Below are 25,417 nucleotides of genomic sequence, written 5' to 3' on the forward strand. Positions count from 1 at the left end.
TGGTAATAAGCAGAATGAATCTTTTCTTTCTAAGCTAATCTTTATTCGTCTGAACTAGAATAAAGCTTTTTTGTGTGTTTTGTGAGTGTTTTCTCATTTCTAAACTTTTCATAGGAAATTTATTTCTCTACAACTTTCTTTCAAACACTTTTGTGTACTTTCGATATATTTGTAGCGTTTTGAAAAATATGGAGCAAAGCGAATAATTGTTTTTTTAATTTAATTTTGGATTGTATTTGTGCATTGTTTTTATTTCTTATTACTTCGAATTTAAAACTCTACCTGAATGTCCTGCATTGTGTTGCTTCGGATTAAAAATGTCAAAAAAACGGATATGTTATTTGTAAAAAAAGTTGTTCGCTGAAAGTTTTCGTAAAAAATCTACACTTGTTTACAAAAAAAATCTTATAATTTATATGATACTAATACATTTTCTTTTTTTTCCAGGTAGGAAGACGTACTGTAGAGCATACATTTCCAGGTAAAAAGGATAAACCAACTATTTAAGCAATGAAAATTAATTATTGATTGAAAGTTGAATTCGGTAAGCTGATATTGCCTTATCATTCGATCTCCACTCTGTTGGTGGCACATTTAGCTTCGTTTCGTTTTTATTTTCCTTAGAAGCGATGCTGTTGCTTTTTGTATCAAAAGCAGAGTTTACAATCATTAATTAGCGTCGACATTAGTGAACATATAACAATTTATGTTATTAATAAAAATATCTATTAAAACTTAATGTCATACTGCGAAATAATTTTATGATGCGTATATTATGGTGTAGAATTGCAATTACCGAAGGAAGTAAACCGGTTATCCCATTATAAATTTAAATTTTCGCGTTCGAATAGGAATTACCACTTGGAAGATTTCGATTGATTTTGATTTATCTCGTTAACACCGTAAATCTTCCGACGTTACGAATCACCGCAAATAGGTGGAAAACAACGCTTTTATTAATCGATCGTTGGCGATGATGAAACACGAAGGAATGTTTTATGGTTTATTTAAAATTTTATACAACGGTTTTGTACACATGCACGCATGCCATTCGTTCCCGCACATTCAACTGGCCCAAGTCCCTGATCATCAAACAGGAATTGCAATCATCAAAAGATCAACAACGATAAATATATAAAATACAATTACGTTTTAAATGCCCATCTAACTGTGGCCTCTCCAAGTGAGTGAACTAGAAACGTAACAAAGTCGTATTAACTAATAGGCGCCGGGAGGCCGGCCCTCAATATAAATAAATTAAAAACAGATCAAGATAAACCCTAACATTGCACTGTTCGTTTAGACTATGTACACAATAATTACAAACAATTTCGCGTAAGCTTACAGGATACAACTACATACTGGCCAACTATATTCACATTTCGTTATTTTTAACCTAAAGTATCACTAGAAGGTTGATATTGGGGGAAGCTAGTATTTACAATTTTCTACAAGCATCAAGGTATAAAAGAGTGACAGTTGTGCCTTACAACTAGAGTAATATACTTCATGGTAACATAAGATTTTCGTTCGCGTTTGAACACGGATTGGGACGACAGTGGGCTTATTGGGGCCACCCAAAGATTTCGTCCTGCTAATGCAAAATACATTATGATGCAGTTAGGCGCACACGATCGACGCTAATAGCTGCCATCATCGGGGCAAGATTAATGGTCTACAGTCGGCTTAATAATTACGTTAACGATACGTTTAGATTGGAAGTTGATAGACGATTAGCGAGCTGCAAATAGGAGCGAATATGCGATGTTTTGTGCGATACACAGATAGCCAGCCCATCAATCAATGAAGGGGTCAACCCAATTGTGCGGCAGGTCAACACGTTGATTAAGTCTTGCACATTAATGCCGTATTGTTCCTGGTTGAGCTGGGGCATCCGTCAACGTCAGCGCATCTCCCAATTCCCACGCTGTGATTAGACCACTTCCAGCCATCGCCTTTTTTATTAAATCAATCAATACTCGAATGGAACACAGTGGTAATTTAGCAAAAACACTAGTTATCACACTTTTGTGGTCAAGTCCAACGGCGCGGGTCTGACTAACTTTATCCTCTTCAACTCCTTCTCCGACTCGCAATCGCTCTCCTCATCAGCTTCACTGCCTGCACCTTGCTCGGTTACAACCGAATCCGAGCGATCACTGTGAGCCGGTGAAGACCCCCGCTCACTCATAGTCTTCATACTCAAGTCTATGGGGTCCTCCTGCAGGGGCGACGCCACCGGCGGCGGCGCCTCCACCTCCGGGGTGGGAGACCTCTGCGATTGCAACACCGCGTCCAGGAACACCCGCTTGTTGAAAGCTTCAACTCCAGGGTTGTGGTTGCGCATCAGCCGGTTGTTGTTGTTGGTGGGCTGGAGGAGGCCGGGGTACAGGGGCGGGTACCCGGGGGGGAAGAGCAGGCCATGAGGAGGTAGAAACGTCGGCGGGAGGAGTCCCGGGAAGAGGGGTATTCTCCTAGCGTCGCTGATCTCGACCGAAGAGTCGGAGTTGTGCGATTCGGGAGAACTGACCGAAGGCGAAGCGGAGTTTTTGTATTCGTCGAGTCCAAGAAGCATGAGCTCTTCTTTGGTTTTGGTGATGTGGTGCATGAGGGGGTGGCCGAAGGGCTGGTTCAGGAGGCCGAGGCCGAGGTGTTGGTGCGGGGATGGGGTTTTCTGGGGGGGTTTCAGGCCGGTTTGGATGCCACCACCACCGGCTTGTTGCTGCTGTTGTTGTTCTTGCAGTAAACAGTGGATTTTGAACCAGTTTGATCTTCGGCCGTATCTTGAGCCACTTTTTGACATACCGACCATCAGACATTTCCGCAGTCGGCAGGCTTTGCAAGCCGTCCGATTCTTCTTATTGATGACACACTCGCCATTGTTTTTGCATTCCGAGATGGAGCTGAGGTTGTTGTACGACCTCCCGAAGAACGACTGCAACAAAAAGGCGTGGTGAGATTATTGTTTGACAGAGCTTCCGCAAAATAGACCAAAGGCATTTGGTTTAGATTTCAAATTTTCTCTCGGAAATTAGTCACAGCTCAACTCAAATTGTGCAGATTTCCTTTTGTGGTTTGATTTCCTCTCATTTCTTCTTCTAAATGATTTTTTCGTCTGTGTGCAGGTTGGAATTTAATGACTTTTTTAACTAAGTGCAAGTATAATGAAGTATGCCTATGTATAGGTATACCTACTGTGATTGATATCTTTACATGCTTAACCACTATATTTTGTTAAGAACTAAGGATTTGGGGTAAAAGTAATTTGTGATTACTGAAAAGTAATTATTAGCCAAAACATGCTGCTTTTGAATAAAGTTTGAGAGAACGAGACAAATTTTTTTCCTATCTCTCACAAAAATGGAACACGAGACAATAAATAACTACATATGTAATAACTGAAAATTATAAAAAAGGTCCGTCTTATTGGTGATGAATAGAAAAACAGTGCCATTTGTAAAGGAAGTCTAAACATAGCCACAAATCAGTGTAGATTTAAATAAAGAAAATGTTAAAGATGGATTTTTTTTATAAATCTTTTACAAATTGGATCTAGTCTCCATAGATAAATAGGTAGGAATTAGTTTGTGACAAAATTTAAATACTGATATAAAATAAAGAATTAAAACACTGTACATTTCTAACATTTATTATTGTAAATTCTATAGCTAGCTCCTTTATATTTTTATTTAAACGCGTCGTATTTAATATTTTATGTTTAATTGCAATAGTAGACAAATTATTGCTTAACAAAGACTGCAAATAAACTTTAATAATTTTTAATCTAGAAAAAGATTGTTTGCGAGATAAACTCAAAGGGTAGTAACAGTGAGATAATTCAGGATTTTAAAAATTTGTTTTGTTAAAAAATAAAAAAATTTGCAAAGTTGAAAAACATAATCGTTACTGAAGAATTGATACTAATCGCTTTCGGAAAAATTTAACAATGCAGTGGCTTCTGAACCACAAAAATTACTTGACGTTATTGTGAATCCATTATATTTTTATATATCTTTAAGTGTTATGTCTAAGCCTTTACAATTAAAAAAAATGTCTGAAGAATTAAACAAATCATTAAAAAATTCAAATTGATCATTAATTTTTTAAAGGCAAGTGTATAGAAGGCGAATTAAAATTAAATTCACTGTTAAAAATTAATTTCGAGAATGAGAGCAACTCATTCGGCCTGAGAAAGAATGGAATACAATTTCACTTTATCCATGATCATATGGCGTTAAAAATGTCAAAAAATATAAAACATAAAACGAAATTACACTTAAAAAAATACAGTTGCAAACAGAAAATATTCAAGCCTAACTAAAATAAATTTAATTAAACAATATATCACAAAACACCGAGTGACTGTTGGTAAATCTCATTTAGGGTATTTTATTTAGTATTATTTTGTTTAAATTTTTTCTGCCAATGGCTACTGTCTTGACATCGGAAGATGCTGCAAAATTTTAATAGCTAATTTTATTTTTTAAGCTTTTTTGGACTATTTTTAATTTTTTGTAGGATAGAGCAGTTACGTAGAAATTGCATTTCTTTAAAAAATTTCGGTTCTTTTCAATAAATAGATTTTTCAATAAATAGAATAAAGATGTTGTATTTTTTGTTGTACATGATGTTTGCAAGCTGATACCATTTCCATTTCTGTAGCGTTTTCTCAAAATATTTACATATAATTCCGTATTTGATGGTAGAATTTTCGTATAAGAGTTATAAGAGTATACTTATTAACGTTGTTCCTTAAGATGCGTAACTGGTTGCATAGAGAGCTTAATTTAGTGACAATTTTTTCAATATGTGAACCCCAGGTCAGTTTTTATCAAGAAAAACACCTAAGAACTTTACTGTGCCACTAGCATTTATTATACTTTATAATACAAAACTTGCTTTAAAATTCTGCAAAAAAATATTAAGATTATTTTTTTTGGCATTTAGCACTATTATATTATAATATTTTATACTATATTATTTATTATTGTTATTACTATTATTTATTAAAGTTTTATTTATAAAAATTTGATTTCTACATTCATTAAGTTCATTTGAGTAACTATTTTAATAATTGCTCAGTTAAGAATTTATCAAAGCGATCAACTTTTAACAGCGGTTTGAATTTTAATTGAGCTTTTTATATACCGATTTTTATAATACCACACTGCTTCAGTACTTAGTTTTCTAAAGGCATTTACATTATTTTTTAATAAAGTGATGTCATACCAGATTATGCTGGAGCTAGTAAATTTAGAATTTCATAAATTTAAAGCAAGATGGTTTTAAATATTTTCAGTAGAACATCAAAAATTTTTCAGAAATTTGTGCTTGACAGTTAATACAATACAAAAAACCATCTATCTAAGGGAATATTTTTATTTTTTTGTATTATAGCTGGGTATATTTTTCCATTGCCTTCATACCTATCACCAGAAAATTAATACTGTTTGCAGTTTTTTTGAAGTAATAATTTATAAATTATTTATTGAATTTGTTTTTGCAATTTTTTGTTGCCTGAGCAAATCAACACGTCTTTTAGAAAATATGTTACTGGCTCCGCGTTTTTTGACTTAGACGTCCTGGTAAACTAAAGGATCAGTCAAAATTTTGGTCCCAATCAATGGTTCTTGAATCACTACTTCCATAAATAAATAATCTGAGTATTGAAAAAATGAATGATAAAAACTCAAAATGCGTTGGTATTTTTGGAGATGTTTCTGGTGCTGTGGTAACCGGAGCGGAGGCAGTGCCTAATCGTTCCTTCCGGAGAATATATCGAAGCGAGTAATGGTACTTCCGGCCAAGGAGGTTGCGTAATGCTTGTTACAATGCCACAATAAAAGTGAAATTGTGCATGCATCAGGTATTGTAGTTGTAGGGCGGCATTGGCGGGCCGAATTGGCCCGTTGGGCATGTGGATCACTGGGTCGGAAGACGGATGACGTAAGGCTTGCTCGGGTTAGTTCGCATGCAACGCACTTAGCACTTTCCCCGCACCTAGCGCTCTACTACCCAACTGTGTAATCGTCGGTTAATTGTATGCAATTATATTCAAATTGAGACGGCCTGCTGTTATGCAAATGAAGAGTACGATTCAAACACTTTTCTGCACCCACTAGCAGATTTGGACTTGGCTCAGGCTCGTGGGCTGACCGTAAGGATGCTTCAAACTTATTATTGAGAGGTGCTTTCAGCGCTCTGGCCAGTCAACTGTTACAGCGCTTAATGAAGCTTTCAATAGCTCGAATCCAATTTTTTATTACAAACATACAATTTACATTATTAATGCGGCTCTCATTCAACTTATCTAACGTTTCAATGCCACGTTTCAGCGTTTAGAGTTTTATGTGATGCAGAAGAGTGCATTTCTGATTATTTTATACTGTTCTACTACCATTTTATATTATTTTAACCACTTTAAAACTGACGAGAATAAAATTATTTATTACTTTCTCATCAAGGATTTATTACGCATATTGATGTAGGAGTTTTTTCTTTTATGAATGCATTATTGTGACATTTATGTGACATGTTAATTATCTTGGGCTTAATTTTAATTTTTAATATAGTCAAAAATTTGTTAATTTTAAATATTCGTAAGTTGGTAACTTTACAACAATTAGGTACAATAGTTTAAAAATAATAAAATATTTTATTTTTGGATGAGTTTGCAAAAGTCAGGTATAAAAGTTGGTTGAAGGAATGAATTGACATATTTTAACGCGCTTTAGAATAAGAAGAAACAGTCTGTACATGAAAACAGGATGACAGTAATTAATGGTTTCATTTTTACAACAAAAATTTTGCTCATCTAAACAAATTGGGGACTACACTGATCTTTGAAAGTTTCTTAATTTTTAGGACAAGCTATTTTGTTTATCAATTTTTTTTGTCATGGTTTTGTTGTCAAATTAGAAATGATGAAGGTTTCAAAAAGAATACTAGTATTTCATTGATTTCAAAAACCTTATGTCTTAATTAAAGATTATAAATGAGAGAACTTGTGCTGAAAAATATGAAAATTGCTTGCTCAAATTTTTGTCTAATTAAATTGCTGTTTTTTTTAATAATTTATTATTATCTATATTAACATTACAGAAACATTGATCCTTGATTAAAGGTTTCAATTTTTAATTATTTCCTGAATAAAAATTCAATAAATCTACAAAAGATCTTACCTCACGTTGGAAACTCATCTACGCTCATTCGATCCAGAATAATTCCAGTTAAATATATGCTAAATAATTCTAGAACATCTTTACTTACGTAGTTTTATTAGACTCATCTTGTCATCTCGTACGTGTGTGCACGTGTGCTCCATAATACTGCATACAATCTTCATAAATTTCACGTTAATGAGTACTACAATTGTTCAATGGTCTTGAACTAATAATTTCACTAATAAAATGAGAGAAATAATATAATATCCATGTCTTGGTATACATTTTTTTATGTAATAGTAATTGAAATGTACATCGTAATTTAATTACACTCTACTGTTAAAAATAATTGAGCTAAAATGAGCAGACAGTTACAGGAAACATTCTCTTTGAAAAGGTAAAACTTTAGCAACAAATTTTGAAGTCCAAAATACCGATGCCAACAGTTTTTATGGCAACTTCGAGTACTATTACTATTTTTTCACTATTCTATGTTTTTTTTCTTTTAGAAGGTACTCACTTTTTTTTAAAATGAAGGAAAATAAAAAGTTCCGTTTGGTTTCAGTAGCAAATTCTGGGGGTCGCAAACTTAATTTTTATGGCAACTTCGATTACCATTACTATTTTTTAATATTCTATATTTTTTTCTATTAGAAGGTACTCACTTTTTGAAAAAATGAAGGAAAATAAAAAGTTCTGCTTGGTTTCAGCAGCAAATTTTGAAGTTTGCAAACTTAGTTTTTATAGCAACTTCGATTACTATTACTATTTTTTCACTATTCTCTATTTTTTTCTATTAGTATGTACTCACTTTTTTGAAATACAAAGAAGGGAAATAAAAAGTTCAGCTTGGTTTTAGCAGCAAATTATTATTACTATCCTTTCTATTCCATATTTTTTTCTATTAGAGGGTACTCACTTTTTCGAAAAAAATTAAGGAAAATAAAAAATTTAGCTTGGTTTCAGCAGCAAATTCTGAAGTTCGCAAACTTAAGTTTTATGGCAACTTCGATTACTATTACTATTTTTTCACTATTCTCTATTTTTTTCTATTAGAAGGTACTCACTTTTTTGAAATACAAAGAAGGGAAATAAAAAGTTCAGCTTGGTTTTAGCAGCAAATTCTGAAGTTTAAAAGGTCGACGCAAACTTAGTTTTTATGGCACTTCGATTATTATTATTATCTTTTCTATTCCATATTTTTTTCTATTACAAGGTACTCACTTTTTTGAAAAAAATGAAGGAAAACAAAAAATTTAGCTTGGTTTCAGCAGCAAATTCTGAAGTTCGCAAACTTAGGTTTTATGGCAACTTCGATTACTATTACTATTTTTTCACTATTCTATATTTTTTTCTATTGGAAGGTACTCACTTTTTTGAAATACAAAGAAGGGAAATAAAAAGTTCAGCTTGGTTTTAGCAGCAAATTCTGAAGTTTAAAAGGTCGACGCAAACTTACTTTTTATGGCACTTCGATTATTATTATTATCTTTTCTATTCCATATTTTTTTCTATTAGAAGGTACTCACTTTTTTGAAAAAAATGAAGGAAAATAAAAAATTTACCTTGGTTTCAGCAGCAAATTCTGAAGTTCGCAAACTTAGGTTTTATGGCAACTTCGATTACTATTACTATTTTTTCAATATTCTCTATTTTTTTCTATTAGTATGTACTCACTTTTTTGAAATACAAAGAAGGGAAATAAAAAGTTCAGCTTGGTTTTAGCAGCAAATTCTGAAGTTTAAAAGGTCGACGCAAACTTAGTTTTTATGGCAACTTCGATTACTATTACTGTTTTTTCACTATTCCATATTTTTTTCTATTAGAAGGTACTCACTTTTTTGAAAAAAATTAAGGAAAATAAAAAGTTCAGCTTGGTTTCAGCAGCAAATTTTGAAGTTCGCAAACTTAGTTTTTATGACAACTTCGATCACTATTACTATTTTTTCACTATTCTATATTTTTTTTCTATTAGAAGATACTCACTTTTTTAAAAAAAAAGTAGAGAAACAACAAGTTCAGCTTGGTTTTAGCAGCAAAATTCTAAAGTTCAAAATGTCGATACAAACTTGGTTTTTATCTCAATTTAAAATTTTTGCATATTTTTTAAGTAGGTATATCCTACATTTTTTCTATTACTCACTTTTTCAAAAAAAATGAGAAGTAAAAAATTCTGTATTTTGAAAATTTAGCTTAGATTCTCTCCGAATCCTAAGCTTTGGTGTTAAAAGCTGCTGTGCTTTATTCGGATACAGTTTGCATGTTAACTATTTGTAGTTTTGCGTTCGTCTGTTTATTTCCATAAACAAGTAGATAAAGGCGCTGATTTTTTAACACTCTGTTAACAAGCCGGGTTGAGGCTCTTTGAATGAGAGAAGCAAAAGTCAGTTGGTGTAAAACCGCAAGTTACATGCTCTAGTTCTTTCTTGCGATTCAGTAGTGCGCCGGACGCACGCACGTCCTGCCATCGCACGTGACGTATGTCCTCGCGTATTACGTCAGTCCCTCGATTTCAGACCCATTGTACCATGAAAACTCGGCCAGATTATTCGGTTCGTAATTCTCTATTGTCACCAAAATGGCTAGTCTTCATTGCAATTCTATTTATGTATAAGCTAGTTGCGTGCTTTGTTATGTAATATCTGTGATATAGGAAAAGTAATCGAAATTTTATAGTAGTCATTAATGGATTACCGTAGTTACTTTAATATGGTTGATATGTCTCGCAATAACAAAAACAGGTTAATGATAGTGATTTGATTTACTGTTAGGTTCAATGACGTATTTCAGCAAAACTATTGTTAAGACTGAAATACGATGCAACTGCGGATTATTCAAGTGGAATATTTTTTGAATTTTTTGCCAAATGGAAATTGAGAAACGCCCCACTAAAGCTAAAAACCGACATTAGAGGTTAACCGAGTTTGAGTAACAATATTTAGCCTTTTGTTGCCGTATTACAAAGCATCTCAAGGACTGAAGGATTTATGGCGACAATAAATTACTTTATGAATTCGTATCAAGACGTCCAGAAAGAGAACAATAACAATAACCCGTGCGGCTTTGTTTCTAATAATAAAACACAGTTTACTCAAGTTGACATGAATTTTTTAACACTGCATTGTGGCAAGAAGCAATGACATTTTCTTCTCATTCACTGATTTTACAATAAATTGTTGCCACTACCGGCTGACACTTTTGTAATCTAAACAATTAAAATGAGGTTAAAGTTGTGAGACAATATTGCAAGGTTTCACAAAAAGCTCGGCTGAAATACGCCAAACCTGCAAAAGAAACCAGGCTAAGATCACTTCGAAATTAAAATATTCGTAAGAATTTAATTTTTTTATTTGACAAAAGCTTCTATTTTTTGGCTGGTTTTGTAAGTCACTTGTGCGCAAAATATTAAGTGGGCAACGAAATTGCAAATAAATTTTTAATAAGTGCTTATTATTTTTTTCAGGCTTGATTGTCGTCGCCGTTAGTTAATATTCTTGCATCGGCCGAAGTTTACGTCACTTTACGTGACAAAAAACGAAAGTTATTCTTATCACTAAGTATTCCTAGTGCTTGGAGGACACTGCCGATGTCCTAACATTGTTGACTGACTTTAAATAGCACGCGGTATCGGACTTTATGCGGCCGTTGGTTTGCTAATTGAAAAAATAAATTGTATTTCAGGCGATACGTTTGTGTGCTCAAGAAATTAAATGATTTTTTTACTGCTTTGCGAGGTGTTAAAAATCCGGTGAGAGGAAGCGGCTCTTCAATTTACAAGTTATTCAATCATTCTGCTTCCACCTTTATTTGCTTTACATACTTATTCGGCTAATAATATAAGTACATTGCTCGACATACTGACCTTACATCCTTCGCACGTGAAAGCTCCAAAATGAAATCCTGCTGCTGGTTCGCCACATACTTTGCACGTTTGGTTCATCTGCAAAAATAAAAAATCAATTGGTGTGTCTGACAGCTTGATTAAAGTTGTAGTAATTAATTTACGATTCCTGTAAAAATAATTTTAATTGCGGATGAATTTCTACGATGTGTCTGTCATCTCATGTTGTTAAAAATCGAGTTGAAAGGTCATATAATTAGCGCCAAGTAGTACATGTCATATTTGAATTATGTCCGTTAATTATTTTGTCGTCTGCAATTTGGCCAATGAGCATTTTTGGGTCGTCCACATATTTTAGATGACGATCTTTATGAGATATTGAGGTCGCAAAGAGGTCACGACACGGATAACAGTGAGGATTAGTTTCATGATTTCATTAAGGACGAGCATCTTCAGGTTCGCTGTTAATAGTATATCTTATTGAGGCCATAAAATCAAGTACGTTTATAATAATACAACGCAAAAATGATAAATATTGAGGAAAATTGCTCTTTACCTGCTCGTGACTGTACACATTACAGGCAACGGATGAATTTTTTATTGCAGTGATATAATGAGGCTCAAAATCGTAGCCAAGTTTCCGACTATTGTGCGATTGTTCAGTCGAGCCGCGCAAAACAAAACTAATAAATTACTAATGATCCGGGCCTCAATAAAACGGCATTTGACCGTGATAAGTGTAACACAGAAAGTCTCTGTTGTGTAAATCCTGACACGGTAAAGCGACTGCGAAATCAAAAGTGCTGCTTTTTCTAGCGGAACTGCAAAATATTGTTTGATGCCGCACCACCCGCATCACGCCAATAAAATTCACAAATTCCTTCCAAAGCTGAACCCGTTATTGTGATTTATTTCACCATACAATTTGTGACAACAACCGCCTGTGTCATCATATAAATTATAAGCCCGTCATTCGGCGATGCTTTAACAATGGCAATTGCTCGCGATCTTACCCATAAATTCAAGCCGAATATCTTCTCTGGCAGAATGAGGGCGATCGCGCGTTTTGTCCAAGATTTACAATTACAAAAATTTCAAGGTGGTTATCAGTGCGGATGTTTTTTCAGTTTTAAATGTAACCGCCAAAGAAGAGACCAAATAAGAATTGATAACATTTATGCCCGATATTTCAGTGCTTGGTTAAAATCTAACCCTGAAAAAAAATTCGTAATCCAACACATTTTCTTCGGTAAAGATTTTAAACTTGGTTAAATCATAACCAAGCACTGAAATATACCAAACCAGGAAATAAATTGGTAACCAAAATATTTTTGGTTTAACCGTCAACTGAAATACTGGACGTAAAAATTTTAACCTTCGGTAAATTATAACCAACACTGAAAAACGCCAAACCAAAAAATAAATTGGTTGCCAGAATATTTTAGTTTAATCATCAACTGAAATACCGGGTGTTATTTGCTTTAAAATATCGTCTAGTGAATATATATATTATGCCCAAACAATTTTTGTTTTGTTTTTTGTACAATTATCCTAATAAATCCTAAGCGATCAAATGGTAAACGTTTTCATCAAGATTTAAAGTCTTCTATAAAGAGGTAACCAATGGTTAACTGATAACTGTTGGTTACAATAAGAAAAACTGGTGCTAATCATTGCAAAAAAATTAATCTGATAATTTTTAATTTTTCAAAAGTTTTGAATCAATCTTTTTTGTGATGTCTTTGGTATTCGTTATTGACGTGATTAACAAATTGTTAAATATTTTATTTGCTTTAAAATATCATCTGGTGAATGTAAATTAAGCCCAATCAACTTTTTCTAGGTTTGTGATTAAATTATTCAAACAAAACCTGAGAAGCTTAAGCGATGAACGTGTCAGACTTTGGGTTAACTTAACACAACAATTGCGCAAAATTAAAAAAAAAAAAATAAGCTAATACATCACAGAATTACGCCAAAAATTTCATTATTCTGAGGATTTAAACTCGGTTTTAGACCAAAAATAAAGTTTTTTTCCCTATTTTTATTAAACTAGAATTAAAAAATCACTAAATTTGGTCGAAAATGACCAAAAATTTACCTTTCTTAAGCGTGTATTTAACTAAATTATTTCACAAAATTTCTGAAAATGTGCCAATAAATATCAGAATTATATTAAAAATGACATTATTTTTGCAAGTTTTTAAGATTTACACAAGTTTTTAGACCAAACATCTAGTTTTTTTTCTGTTTTTATTAAACTTGAACGAAAAAATTATCAAACTTGGTGGAAAATGATAAAAAATTTACCATTTCCATGCGTTTATTTAGCAAAGACTTAATTATTGCGCCCAATTTCTTAAAATTCAAGCCGATAAATTTAAAAATTATGTCAAAAATTATATTATTTTTGTAAGTTTTGAGTATTTAAAAATTAAGCTTTTTCCCTCTGTTTTTATTAAACTTTAACAAAAAAAAAATAATTAGATTTCGTCGAAAATGGCCAAAAATGTAGCTTTTCTATGCGTTTATTTAGCAAAAACTTAATTATTCCACCCAATTTATTAAAATATAAGCCAATAACTTAACGAATTATGTGAAAAACTACATTATTTTTGCAAGTTCTGAGGATTTAAACAGGATTTTAGACTAAAAAACAATTTTTTACAGTTTTTATTAAACTATAACGAAAAAAATTAACAAATTTGGTTGAAAATGCCTAAAAATATACATTTTCTAAGCTTTTATTCAGCAAAAACTCAATTATTGCGCAAGATTTTTTAAAAAGCAAGCAGAGTTATGTCAAAAATGACATTGTTTTTGCAAGTTCTGATGATTTAAACACATTTTTTCTACTTTGGTTTCACAAATCGTTCATTTACAAAGAGAACTTTTGTGCAACTCCTTTTAGTACTCCTGGGTGTCATCAGTCATCACTGTTATTTAGTGTGTGGTCTGTCCACAGCGTCCAGTCGTTTATTGATAGAGCTCGAATTATTAACAAAATTAAGAAGAAATAATTTGAACAGATTTTGATAAGTTAAACTTAACACAAACAACAGAAAAAATGTTATATTACACTCGTTTTATAACACTTAATTGTGGCACTCCTTCGTCGTGCTCCAAAACCATCGTACCACAATAGAACGTCTTATAAAATTCGTATAATAATATACTATTTAGACCAGAAATCAAGTTTTTCTTTCTGTTTTTATTAAAATAGAACGAAAAAATCCCTAAATTTATTTATTTATTTAATCAGCAAAAACTGAATGATTGCGCAAAACTTCAAAAACCGTGGGCCAATAAATCACTGAATTATGTTATATTATACACATTGGTTTCATCTATTGGATAGTGTAACTATCCTTGCCGTAATCCATAAGGACTCTTGGTGGTTTTCAGCCAAGAGCGGCTTATCTATCGCAAAATCGGATCGAATATGCTAACAGGAATTGTGTTATTCGTTATTAGCATAAATTCAGTGTTTAATTGTTACCTTGTTTTTGTTTGTTAATTAAAACGTAATCTTGAGTTCTGATGCACTTCTTCCTTGCAATTAGGCTCAGGGTTAGTGCGATTATAAGCAGAAAATCAGTTAACATTATATAGCCATTGCAAAATATCATCACAATTGCGTGTTACTAAACGTGCATTGTAATGATACGTCTTGTCAATTTGCCGAATCTCGACTAGATAAAAGGTTTCCAAATTTGCTGAAAGTTAATGTCGCCAAAGTTGAAAAAAAGTCATACAAATAGTCGGTTGCACTTGTGCAATTACTATAAATAAACGACTTTAGTTTTGCAATCCTATGGATAGTTATTTAAACGATATATAAAACAAACTCAAGGAAAGTGAAAACAATTGTTTACTTAAAATAGTTTGGTTCTCATGACCTACCCATTTGCCGCGGTTAAAGTTTCATGCATGGTCTACCCAAATGCTATTATTTTCGTGTGTAATTAGGATATGTGAAACATGTCGTAGCCTTGTCTCTTCACTGAGTCGATTATTACGGCGGTTTCATAAATTTTTCGCTTTGATTGATTTTGCAAAGGCTTTTGTAACGTCTGGCTAATTAGATGGTAGATCGGGTCTTCCCGCCGCCGTTCTGATGACCCATTTACTTATGAATATTTCTCTCGTTAAGCAGGGTTACCGGGAAGTTACTTCATTTTCATAATTCACAACGAGGCCATCTTATGTTGATCTCTTTATGTGTTTAGAGCCATTTATAAGAGAGAAGAACGATTTCGAGATAATAAATTACGCCGAGATGCTTCATTATGAAACCAAATATCTTTTTAAATTTTAATTAACTCGGCTTTTATCCGGACGAACCATTTCGACGGGACAAAGTGAAAAGCATTCATTACCACCATAATTACATAATACTCGTTAATTCATGGAAAATAAAGTTTATCGGAACAATTCCACCATATATGAATTTTTATAATTAAAGTTACTGTCGCTAAATATGTATTTAACTGTAAAAAATGTTTTGCGCCGATATGAATATATTATACAAATATGGACCATGTTCTGAGCGATCAAAATGACAGTAGAAAAGACATAATACGGTGTATATGATAATGAGTCGTTTAAAAAACGAAATAAAATAGTCTTGATATTGCAATACAAAGAGCCGACTTATAAAATAAACCAAATAGGAATATTTATCATTCATGTGATATTTATTGTATTTGATATTGTATTTTTATTACCCAACCTAATTGGATAACTCTGTAGCTATAAAGTAATGTGTGGTCCTCATATGAAATGCTGATATTTAAAAAAATGTCAACAAATAATTACATTCTCCGGATGACACTCCTATATTAATTTATATTCAAAAAAATTTATTGCCCAATAAAAGTCCATACGTTTTATGTAATTCACCAAAAATGAATCTTCGCCATGAATTTTTTCGTGCAGATGGAGCTTCTAAAAAGCTTAAGGGCCGGTTTGCGTGATTAACTGGTCAGGTGACCAAATTGAACAAATTTGATTGGTTCATTCGCTTAACTTTTAATAACAAATTAAATTTAACAATGCTTTGTATAACCGGTCTTAAATGTTCTTTTTTGATTATACCTTCCACTACAATCATTTTTACAGTAACTTTAGAAAAAGTTTTAACTTAAAAATATAGTAACAATTTTCTTTAAAAACTATCAGAAAATAAAATTATAATGGGATTATTTATACAGGTTATGATTTTATTTTTATTTTTTAAAATTACAATTTTTTTTTAATATTATTTAGTGTTATTTTCAATATTTTTGTGCAAACAAAAAAAGAGTGCTTGCAAAATCTACAGGTACCTGCAAAAACTAGTGAGGACGTTTTAAAGTTAAAAATTTAGATGTATTTAGAACTTAAATATCTGATTCAGTAAGAAAGTATATTTTATTAAAAACCTAAACAGATAAGTTCTTTTATTAACAAAATGCTTTAGAAATAAACGGCAAAATGTAGGTATGAAAAAAAAAGAGAAATTATGGTAAACGTAAGAAGACAATTGTTATACAACGTGTTAAGTAACGGTTTAGCAAAAATTTAAAGGTAGATAGAAAATGGAAAGACACATCGATTAAGCAAAATTTATTTATATTTTCCCAAAAAACTGTTCTGAAATTAAAATCCCAAATTTTGAGAACCGCTGAACTAGAATTATAAAAATTAGCGTAAATTTTAATATTATTGACAAGACAGCAGAAGTAAATTAATTTCTTGGACCACTACGCTATTTTTCTATTTCAATTTGTGTTTTGTTATTAAATTTTACGAAAAAAAAAACCAAATTTTTTTTGACTGTATCGGGATTCGAACCTCTCACACAAATGAACACGTTAGCTACAATTTTGAAAAATTGTTAAAACGCCCATGCGCCACCATCTTCATTTTGTTTAATGAAAAAAAATACTGCTAATAAACCAACATAAGCAACACAGTGGCTCTCAACAGGTCGGTTAATAAAAATTTCTTAAGAAAGTACACACTTTTTGGAAAAATAATATAAGGGTTTTTAACTCGTCTGCTTATAACAAATTCACATACGTAATACTGCTAAGTCATTCTCTAACACCCTGTATATAATAATCCGATTTTAATGTGAATATTATTGCAAAAAAATCGCGATTTTCAAATTTTTTGTGCAATTCGGTATAATATTATTGGATAATTATTATCATAATCAAAAAGCTAAATCAGTTCCTAACTGGAATTTAAAAAAAAATATGTAAAATTGGTTGTGCAAAGTTAGGACAAACAGAAAATGGGAATGAAATAATAATTTTAAGTTCCTATAATTTTTTATACTTTTTTCTGTAATCTGAATACGTTTAACCCACTCGTTAATAATTTTAAATGGGTACCTAATTTCACTCTTTTAAATAATTCACCTTACTTTTGTTCAAATTAAGTATTGTTTTTCTTTTAGTAAAATGTGTTGTTAATGGTTGGTTGATAAGTTTAATTTCTATTTGTGTAAAGACGCTGAAAAAATTAGTGCCTGCAAATACACACACCTTTGGTAAATACATACTTAGTAGGTTTTTAATAACGGTTAAAGATGTTTTACATATTTTTTACTAAAGGAAAGCGTGTTGTGGGGAAATTAAGTGGAAACTACCGTATTTTGTGCCTTGACTATTTTTTAATGCAAGGTAGATATTACAAAGCCGTCAGTTTGATTCACTTAAAGAATGGGCAAAATAAATTATTCCCACAGCGAGCGTTTGGCGCTGAATGCATTTTTTAAGAATGAGCTCAAGTTCATAATCATTAAAATTTCAAGGCTAGACAGGAAAATGATCTATTTATTATTTCGCCGTTTGGGTTTTCAAACACATGTTTCGATCATGTCCATTATTTAAGAGCTCTATTGTAACTGCATCAACGCTGTTAAAGGAGATAAACGCTTTTCATCAAACTAGTAATTTAATGTGATTTATAGAAAGAGCACATTGTCAAGCATGATCGCTCGAAAAAAGTGTATCATCATGATAGCATCGCTCTGTAACAAGATAGGAGTGACGTCTCTTTGCAGCTTTTAACTTTTGTTGCTCCTGCCTTTAAATTTGAAGCACATTTCAAGTCGAACTATTAACACATTAATCTCGCGCTTCAATCATAACAGAACGTGATGGTTCGCATTTTATAATTACATATTTTTGGAATGCCTAGAAGAGATTGCTCGGCTAACATACCGTAACAAAGTTTTAATATTAAAAATGTTACTTTATGAAAAAACTCGTACAAGATCACGATGTTTCCACCTACTACATAATGAGAAGATTAAAACGCACCAGAGTGAAGATCGCGGGTTCGATCAAACGAAGAGGTGTTGAATTGAGGCTTCACGACGAGAAGGAGGAACCGTTTAGTGATGTTCTCCGACCCGCGTCCAGCCCATCAATCATTGCACACCTGATATTCTGATCCAGATCTCTTTGTAGATGCCGACAAGGTCCAGCATTAGTCTGGACAACGCTTCCTAGTTGTCAAAACACCAGCGCCTTGCAGGAAAATTTTGATTCGAGAGTGATTAGCAATTTCCTGCCCGCGCAGAAATGCCAACTATTTGGATTTCAGTGTAATAAAAGTACCGTAACTCAGTTTTCCTCTGAAATTGATCGAACGGCGACTTAATTTAGTACATAAAAATGTTATTAAATCAAGAGCGTTAACAAACTGAAAATTTAATTATGTTATCAATCAAATCACCATTAAAATCGCTTTTTGCTCGTAAAAATTAAGCAGATAGATGAGGCAAAAGTGACAACATAATAATTCGAGAGGTAATTTCGGAGAAAATAGCGATTCTCTCTAATTTCGAGGCGATGGGTTATTTTAAAAGTGGAGCTTGTGTTCGTGAACTATGCTTCTTTGACTAATTATATGTATCATCAAACCTGCCTACACTAATCACAGGCAATAAATGAAAGAGTTTAGATTTAAAACGTCGTGCGGCTTTTACATTCACTGATGGCAATTTAACTTTCTTCAAGTAATTTCAAATTATTTTTTGATTCGGATAAATAATGGCCTAATAAAACGTTTTATTTTCCGGTTTAAGTGTGTATGTAGCGAAACTACGACTCATCAGTAGTCAGGATTTTAGGTTTTTTGCTTTCGTGGATTATTTATCTTTTGCATGGAGGTTTCAGCTTATTTGATTTTCAACTAATGTCTAAATTACCTAAAGCAGGTTTCAAACGTACGTAAAACGAAAGATATCGAAAAATGCTTCAATCAAAACTGAAACCAAAAAATCTGAGATCGGTTTATGAAAGAAAAAATTGTAGCAAAAAAATAGAATCGACTGTAGTTTCATTGACCCAATAATACCATCATACTGCTTGGGAAGGACCTTGTTTTTCAAAATCATTTTTTTACTTATAAACGATTAAGTTTTAAGTCAAGAAAACTTAAAGCAATACATATGGGTAACTTTAATATTTTGGTAGCAAATTTAAATAATAGTATCTATCGAATAAAATTAGTATTTTATTAAGATAAGAAGTTTTGATGACGTGGTGGGTCTTTCTTGCCAGGTATTGAAATTTAAGACACGAAAATTTGTTTTTGACATGACTATTTCTTTGATATTTGTTTTTTGCTTTGATGACAGCGGCGGCATTCAAACCAACTTTTTTTCTGAATTCACTATGTTACCAACCTCTGGGAATTTTCTCTTTTTAAAAGCATTTTTTTTAATACTTTAATAAAAATTTTTTTAATCTAGGTGCAAAAAGGAACATTTTGAAGGGCTAGCAACACTGATTTATGTTAAGTGGCTTTTTTGGAAACAAGTTCGAATTAAATCAGATCGCACAAACATAATTAGGGAGAGTTAATAATAATAAGATTTCAAGATTTCTTGACAAAAAATGTTGATTTTTAATCACTGGCACGAATGCTAAGAATGTTTTTGATTTTCGTGTAACACTAGTCAAAATAATACCAGAAACTATACGTGATTTCTAAAATATTTACAGAATAAAAATAAATTTTTATGTATTAGCTAGCTACTGACCATGTCTGATAAAACGAATTATCTATATATTAACAGAAGCAAATCAAAATTAGGCCTAAAATATAGTATCCGGAATCTGTTTATGAAATTAGTAAAGATAAGATCCTGAGGAAGAACTAGAAGCGACTGTAGTTTAATGTGTAAATTATTTAAAATTTTGCAGAACAACATTATTTTTGACTGATAAACGACTCAGTTTTTTGTGAGAAAATTTAGAGCAGGACATTAGGGTAATTTTAGTAGTTATAGGTTAGTAAATTTTAATGGTAGTAACGATTAAAAAGAATATTTTATTAGGACAAAAAAAGATTTGTTTTTGACTTGTCTACTTCTTAGATATTCAATTTTTGTCTCGATGATAGACAACCTCGGAGAATTAATTGTTTTTTTTTTTGAATTTTTGAAATAAACTGAAAAGGAAATTTTACTTTAGGTGTTTAGGAAAACAATTGAAATTTTTAATATGTGTAAATGCAAACCAGTAAAATGTCACAAGAACTTCTTTTTATCCTCAAGTTAAAAGTTATATTGACTTGCTTTTGACTTTATTTATAACAAATAATTAATTAATTAATTAAAATATAACATTTAAACAATTCTTCCGAGTTGTACAAACAATTTGTTTTCAAAGAATTTTTAATTTGGATTTGGATATCAAAGGTTTTTTTCTCAAATCTAGGGGCAATATAACTAAAAAATTCTGGATAGCCTAAACCCTAGAGGTTTAAACAATTTTATTTAATTTTAAATTTCATTTCTGTCAATACGAATAAAACCAGAACGTACAAACATGATTAGGAAGAGCCATTATTTTAATATTTCAAGATTTTTTGGCAAGAAATATTGATTTTTTATCTCTGATACGAATAATAAGAACGTTTCTCGATTTTGGTGAAACACTCGTGAAAATAATAGGAGAAACTACAGTTCCTAAAACATAGAGGTTTCAGCCGCTGACCTTAGTTCTTTAAAATCCATTACTGCTTAAAAAATTTGTTAAACCTTGAAATAACAGTTAAAAAAAAGAAGTAAATTGTATGCGGTTGAAGATACTATAGATAGACTTGTCTTAAAAAGCAATACCTATACCTAAACACTAGAACAAAGTGTTCAAAAGAAGCAAACTTTAGATGGCTTTTTTACACATTTTCCGATTTAGAAATCGAGGTTGGACTCCCGTTTTGCAGAAATTAAACTGACATATTTGAAAAAATTGAAAAAATTAAGTTGAGCCATTTTTTTCTATAGATCTCAACTTGGTATCACCTCTTAAAATTGCAGCACAACAGTAGACATTTATTTTGTAAATATTTTGAAAATCAAAGTCTTTTTTGTGTGAAGACAGATTTAATAAAGTTCTGGCTTTACTTAACAGGATAGGCCTCCCGTTTTTGAATAAATCTACTTATTGATTTTGGTGTGCGTGTGGAATTTAGCTGGAATAGTTTTTGCATACATTTCGATTTCTTGGAGTCGTTATTAATTTCAAGTCAATATTTGAGTTTGAGCCAAAATATTGACTCAAAACGCTGGTTTATATTATCGACACGTAGCAGGTTATTTATGAAGGCTTAAGGTTGCTGACAAGGACTGTTTCATTGTATCTTTGGAAAATGTATTCAAAGAGGATGCGGAGTAAGTGCAAAAACTGAGCGCATGCATGTGGTGCTTTACATACAAAATGATACTTAATGAAGGTTTGCATTCGACTTGACTGGTCAAGTGTGTGTTTTTTCGGACATTTTTTTTAATTTTCGTTATTTATTAATTGTTGCCACATGTATCACGCCGTTAATTCAATTTGCATAACTTTGGCTAAAATGCTAGTAAAACGTATCATAATTCAGAAAATTGACACGGTATCCGAACCCGAAATTCTTTAAATAAAAACACCTAATAAATAAATCTGGATTAAAATAATCACAAAAGTGCGGAAGACAGGCTAAGGAGGCGTTTACACGTCAAATGTGGCTAAAGCTCCAAAGATAAGCCTGGGATTTTAAGGAGTAATAAAATTGTAGTTCAAAATTTTATAACACTCTTTTAACATATCTAGTGATTTATGGCTTCGCTTTTATATAATTCATGTTTTAATGTTTTTTCTATGGAAATGCCAACTTTATTGGAGTCGCGGTGTTTCTGGCCGTTGCAATATGGGTAAAGAGAATAATGAGGAAGATTATCCAGGTAATGATCTTTCAGACAATAATCGTAATGACTACGGTTTGTTGTCTTGCAATCATGTTCCATATTTGCCGCAAGAAGGCCATCACCCACACAGTTAGATTGATTGCTTTTCGTAATTGGTAATTTTCATTTTGATTCTTTTGTGTGCACTCTCAAAATTACCATAGCCATTAATGGTAATTAATTGGAAAATGGTTTAACATAAATTTTGTATTAAATAAAAACGCGAGTGCTTGCCCGGTGTTGCTCATTAATTTACTTCCATGGGTGGGTATCTCAAGTGTTTACGGCTGAATATATTCGTACCTAATTTATAATTACGCGTAATTACGTGAAAGTGATTTCTGCTCGTCTTCTGTTTTACTGCCCATTGTTCTCAGAACCCGGCTTTTTTGCAAAACTGGAGCCGGACACAATATGTTGCTGGATAATTAGGCTCCAATCATTAATTGTCATCAATAATGGATGTTTTACTTATAGTTAACAAATTTTTACGAGCACTTTCTCCCATTATCACAATTAGAGAGAAAATACGTTGAGCAAATGAACGGCTCAGCTCGAAAAACAATAAGAGGATGCGAGAAGATGTAAATCAAAATTGCCACACCGACAAACCAATTAAGAATTAACTAAACGTTTATTTGTCATTTTGTTGCGTTTCCGGCGACTTCTAATTGCACATTTTTCCAGCGTGACTTTGTTCCATTTCCACAGGATTTGAGAAATAAACCATTCCACACTGTAATTATCTATTGCTCGCCCAGGTATGACCGTATTACAATTTTCGTTCCAAAACCGGCCGAAATTAAAAGACTTAGATAATGGGCTTGCTAACGTGTCGCTGGAAAAGTTATGGCATAGCTGTGTAAAAATAAAGATTCAGTTAAAAGCATTTCTTAGATTATTACCTAGTTAATGATTCACACGTCAAGTTTTTATGTGATTCTCAAAATAATGCATAATTTCAATCGTGTTGTAAAAATACGCGCTGACATCATGTGGAGTAAAATCTGGGTGTTATTTCAAAGAATCGGTGAAAAACCGCAACAGGATCTCCACTGTGGGAATCTTGAATTTTACTTTCTCGATTTATTTATCTTAACTCAGCCTCAGGTTGTGTTCCGATAAAGTTAATGAAAACATGACTAATTTCTCAATGTGCTAATGTTCGGGACAAATGAAATTGTATTTTCACAACACACTTTTTTAGTGTGTCACATGGTGTTTATTGAAGCGAATTTCGTTACAAAAATACTCGTTTCAACAGACCGAGGTGGTGATTGATGGCAACTGTCACCAATTGTGAGACTCAAATTGGTTACATGGCGGTAGTGAAGGTGAAGACGCTGATTTCCGCATTTTTTATGCCAAATAATTTGTTTGTTTGAACGGTTCTCGGAAGTTTAATCAAACTAACTTCACCTTAATACCGGGTAATTCATGTTGTTAATAGCGCGGTTTTATGGAAATTTTGTTTTGTTACGATTTTTCTCCGGGAATTAATCGTGCTATATTATAGTAATTTATACAAGTGCATATGGGTAGGCTTTGCCTCGGTGCACATTGTTAGGTATAGGACAAACATTCCATACTGACAGATCCATATTTATTGCATATTAACTTACGTCCAACCAGACAATTACTTAGAGGGCACTAAATTTGAAAGATGTGCTTGTAATAAACGAGAGAGGTGTTTGCGGCGCAATTTTTCAAATACCTCTCGAAATAATCAAACACATTTTTACATTTACAAGCATATTTAAACATAAATTAATAAATTAATGATATTTTTAATCCAGAATTTTGGAAAATTTTTACAAAATAACTAAAGAGAACTTAACACAAAATTTGGCTTTGTTGTGGGCACAAAAATGCCGTAAAATTTATTTTGTTCTTTACGAGTAATTGGATAATTTAATAATTCTAGCTAGGTTTTGTTTAAATATTTTCCCGAAATTTGTTTCACATCACCGTCCTCTCACAGCGAGTTCTTGGCAGATGATGCAAGAGATGGCAGCAGGTTATAGAATCTCGAATTAAATTCAACGGTACATGAAATTATGAAGAGATGAGTCAATTAATGAATAACGAATTTTCTCCTAAATTAAAACAAACGACTTTGCTTATTTGTGATTTACAAAAACGTGACATACTTTCACGTTCGTGCCATAATTGTTAAGTCTATTGAGAATTTGTGTTTTTGGTGGAATAAAATGTTTGTTTCTTTTTTATTATAAGCTTGCAAATCGTAATAAATCGTTACATTTAAATCACAATGCGAGCGCGTGATCCTAACGAAATCTCCAAATATTTGCGGGTTTTTCAAGTGATCTAATTATAAGCGGTATGAGTAAGATACAACTTAATGTATTATTCATAGAATTAGTAGAAATCTAAATCCGACGGAACAATATTGACTCAAGAGAGCCATTCATTTGTTTATTAAATGGTGTTTTAGCCTAATAATGGTGCTTTTCAGCTTATTGTGCCCCTGACCACATTTTACTGCGGAATTGGGATTAGAGTCCTGGGGTTAAGTTTCTCGGTATTGGGACTAGAGAGTTAGGGGTTGTTAAAGTGACAATAAAATTTTGAGAATTGTTAATCTGTGGTTTGTGGGTGATATTTGCAGTTTCCGGCGGAAGGTTCGCCGCCTGATCGATCATTGCAGTCTCCTTGAGTTCGTCGCTTAATTGCGCATTGAAATCTCCGCCAAGTAGCGTAAATAAACAGAACATACCTTAGCTCGAAAAGTGAATAATTGTCTTAAAGTCCTTGCAAGGTCCTGTGACACACGCGACACTATCTCGCCGACATCACTTTGCACATGTCTCGAGCTTCGGAGTGCTCTAGTTTAATAAACGAAGATTTAACACTCGTTAATAATAAAAACAACCACACTTTCACTGGTGTTAATTTTGAAATCCCACAATTTAGGTGATGTTAATCTAATCACTTAACACTAAGATCGAGTCCATTTATTGAGCAAGGTCTAATGAGAAGAAGTGGAGTAATGACTTGAAGTGACGGCGATTGTTGTCGTTAATGTCGTAATGGGGTGTCCTCAGTTGTCCCCTACGGGTAACTTGATGCACCACAACGAAGATCAAACGAAGAATGACTATGGAAACTCCTCCAACTTGAGATACCGCTGCCGGGAGGGGATTCTCTACCTGTTGAAGA

General features: G+C 32.5%; 1 protein-coding gene across 1 annotated transcript; it reads right to left on the reverse strand.

Annotated features, from left to right (window-relative positions):
* Positions 1–1,973: 1,973 nt before the first annotated feature.
* Positions 1,974–25,375, reverse strand: Kni (knirps). Its single transcript, NM_001128495.1, has 3 exons — positions 24,975–25,375; positions 11,026–11,103; positions 1,974–2,935 (listed from the first exon to the last, which is right to left on the reverse strand). Exons 2-3 carry the CDS (start codon positions 11,101–11,103, stop codon positions 2,021–2,023), a joined length of 993 nt encoding a protein of 330 aa, NP_001121967.1. The 5' UTR covers positions 24,975–25,375; the 3' UTR covers positions 1,974–2,020.
* Positions 25,376–25,417: the final 42 nt, after the last annotated feature.

This window comes from Tribolium castaneum, chromosome 1 (genome assembly GCF_031307605.1).
Source record: "Tribolium castaneum strain GA2 chromosome 1, icTriCast1.1, whole genome shotgun sequence".
NCBI classification, from domain to species: Eukaryota; Metazoa; Arthropoda; class Insecta; order Coleoptera; family Tenebrionidae; genus Tribolium; species Tribolium castaneum.

Bases quoted from the DNA above. Each gene is read 5' to 3' on its own strand.
- Kni (NM_001128495.1), bottom strand. From the start codon at position 11,103: ATGAACCAAACGTGCAAAGTATGTGGCGAACCAGCAGCAGGATTTCAT. The intron at 2,936-11,025 runs GTCAGTATGTCG...TTTTTGTTGCAG, and splicing joins TCACGTGCGAAGGATGTAAG to TCGTTCTTCGGGAGGTCGTA.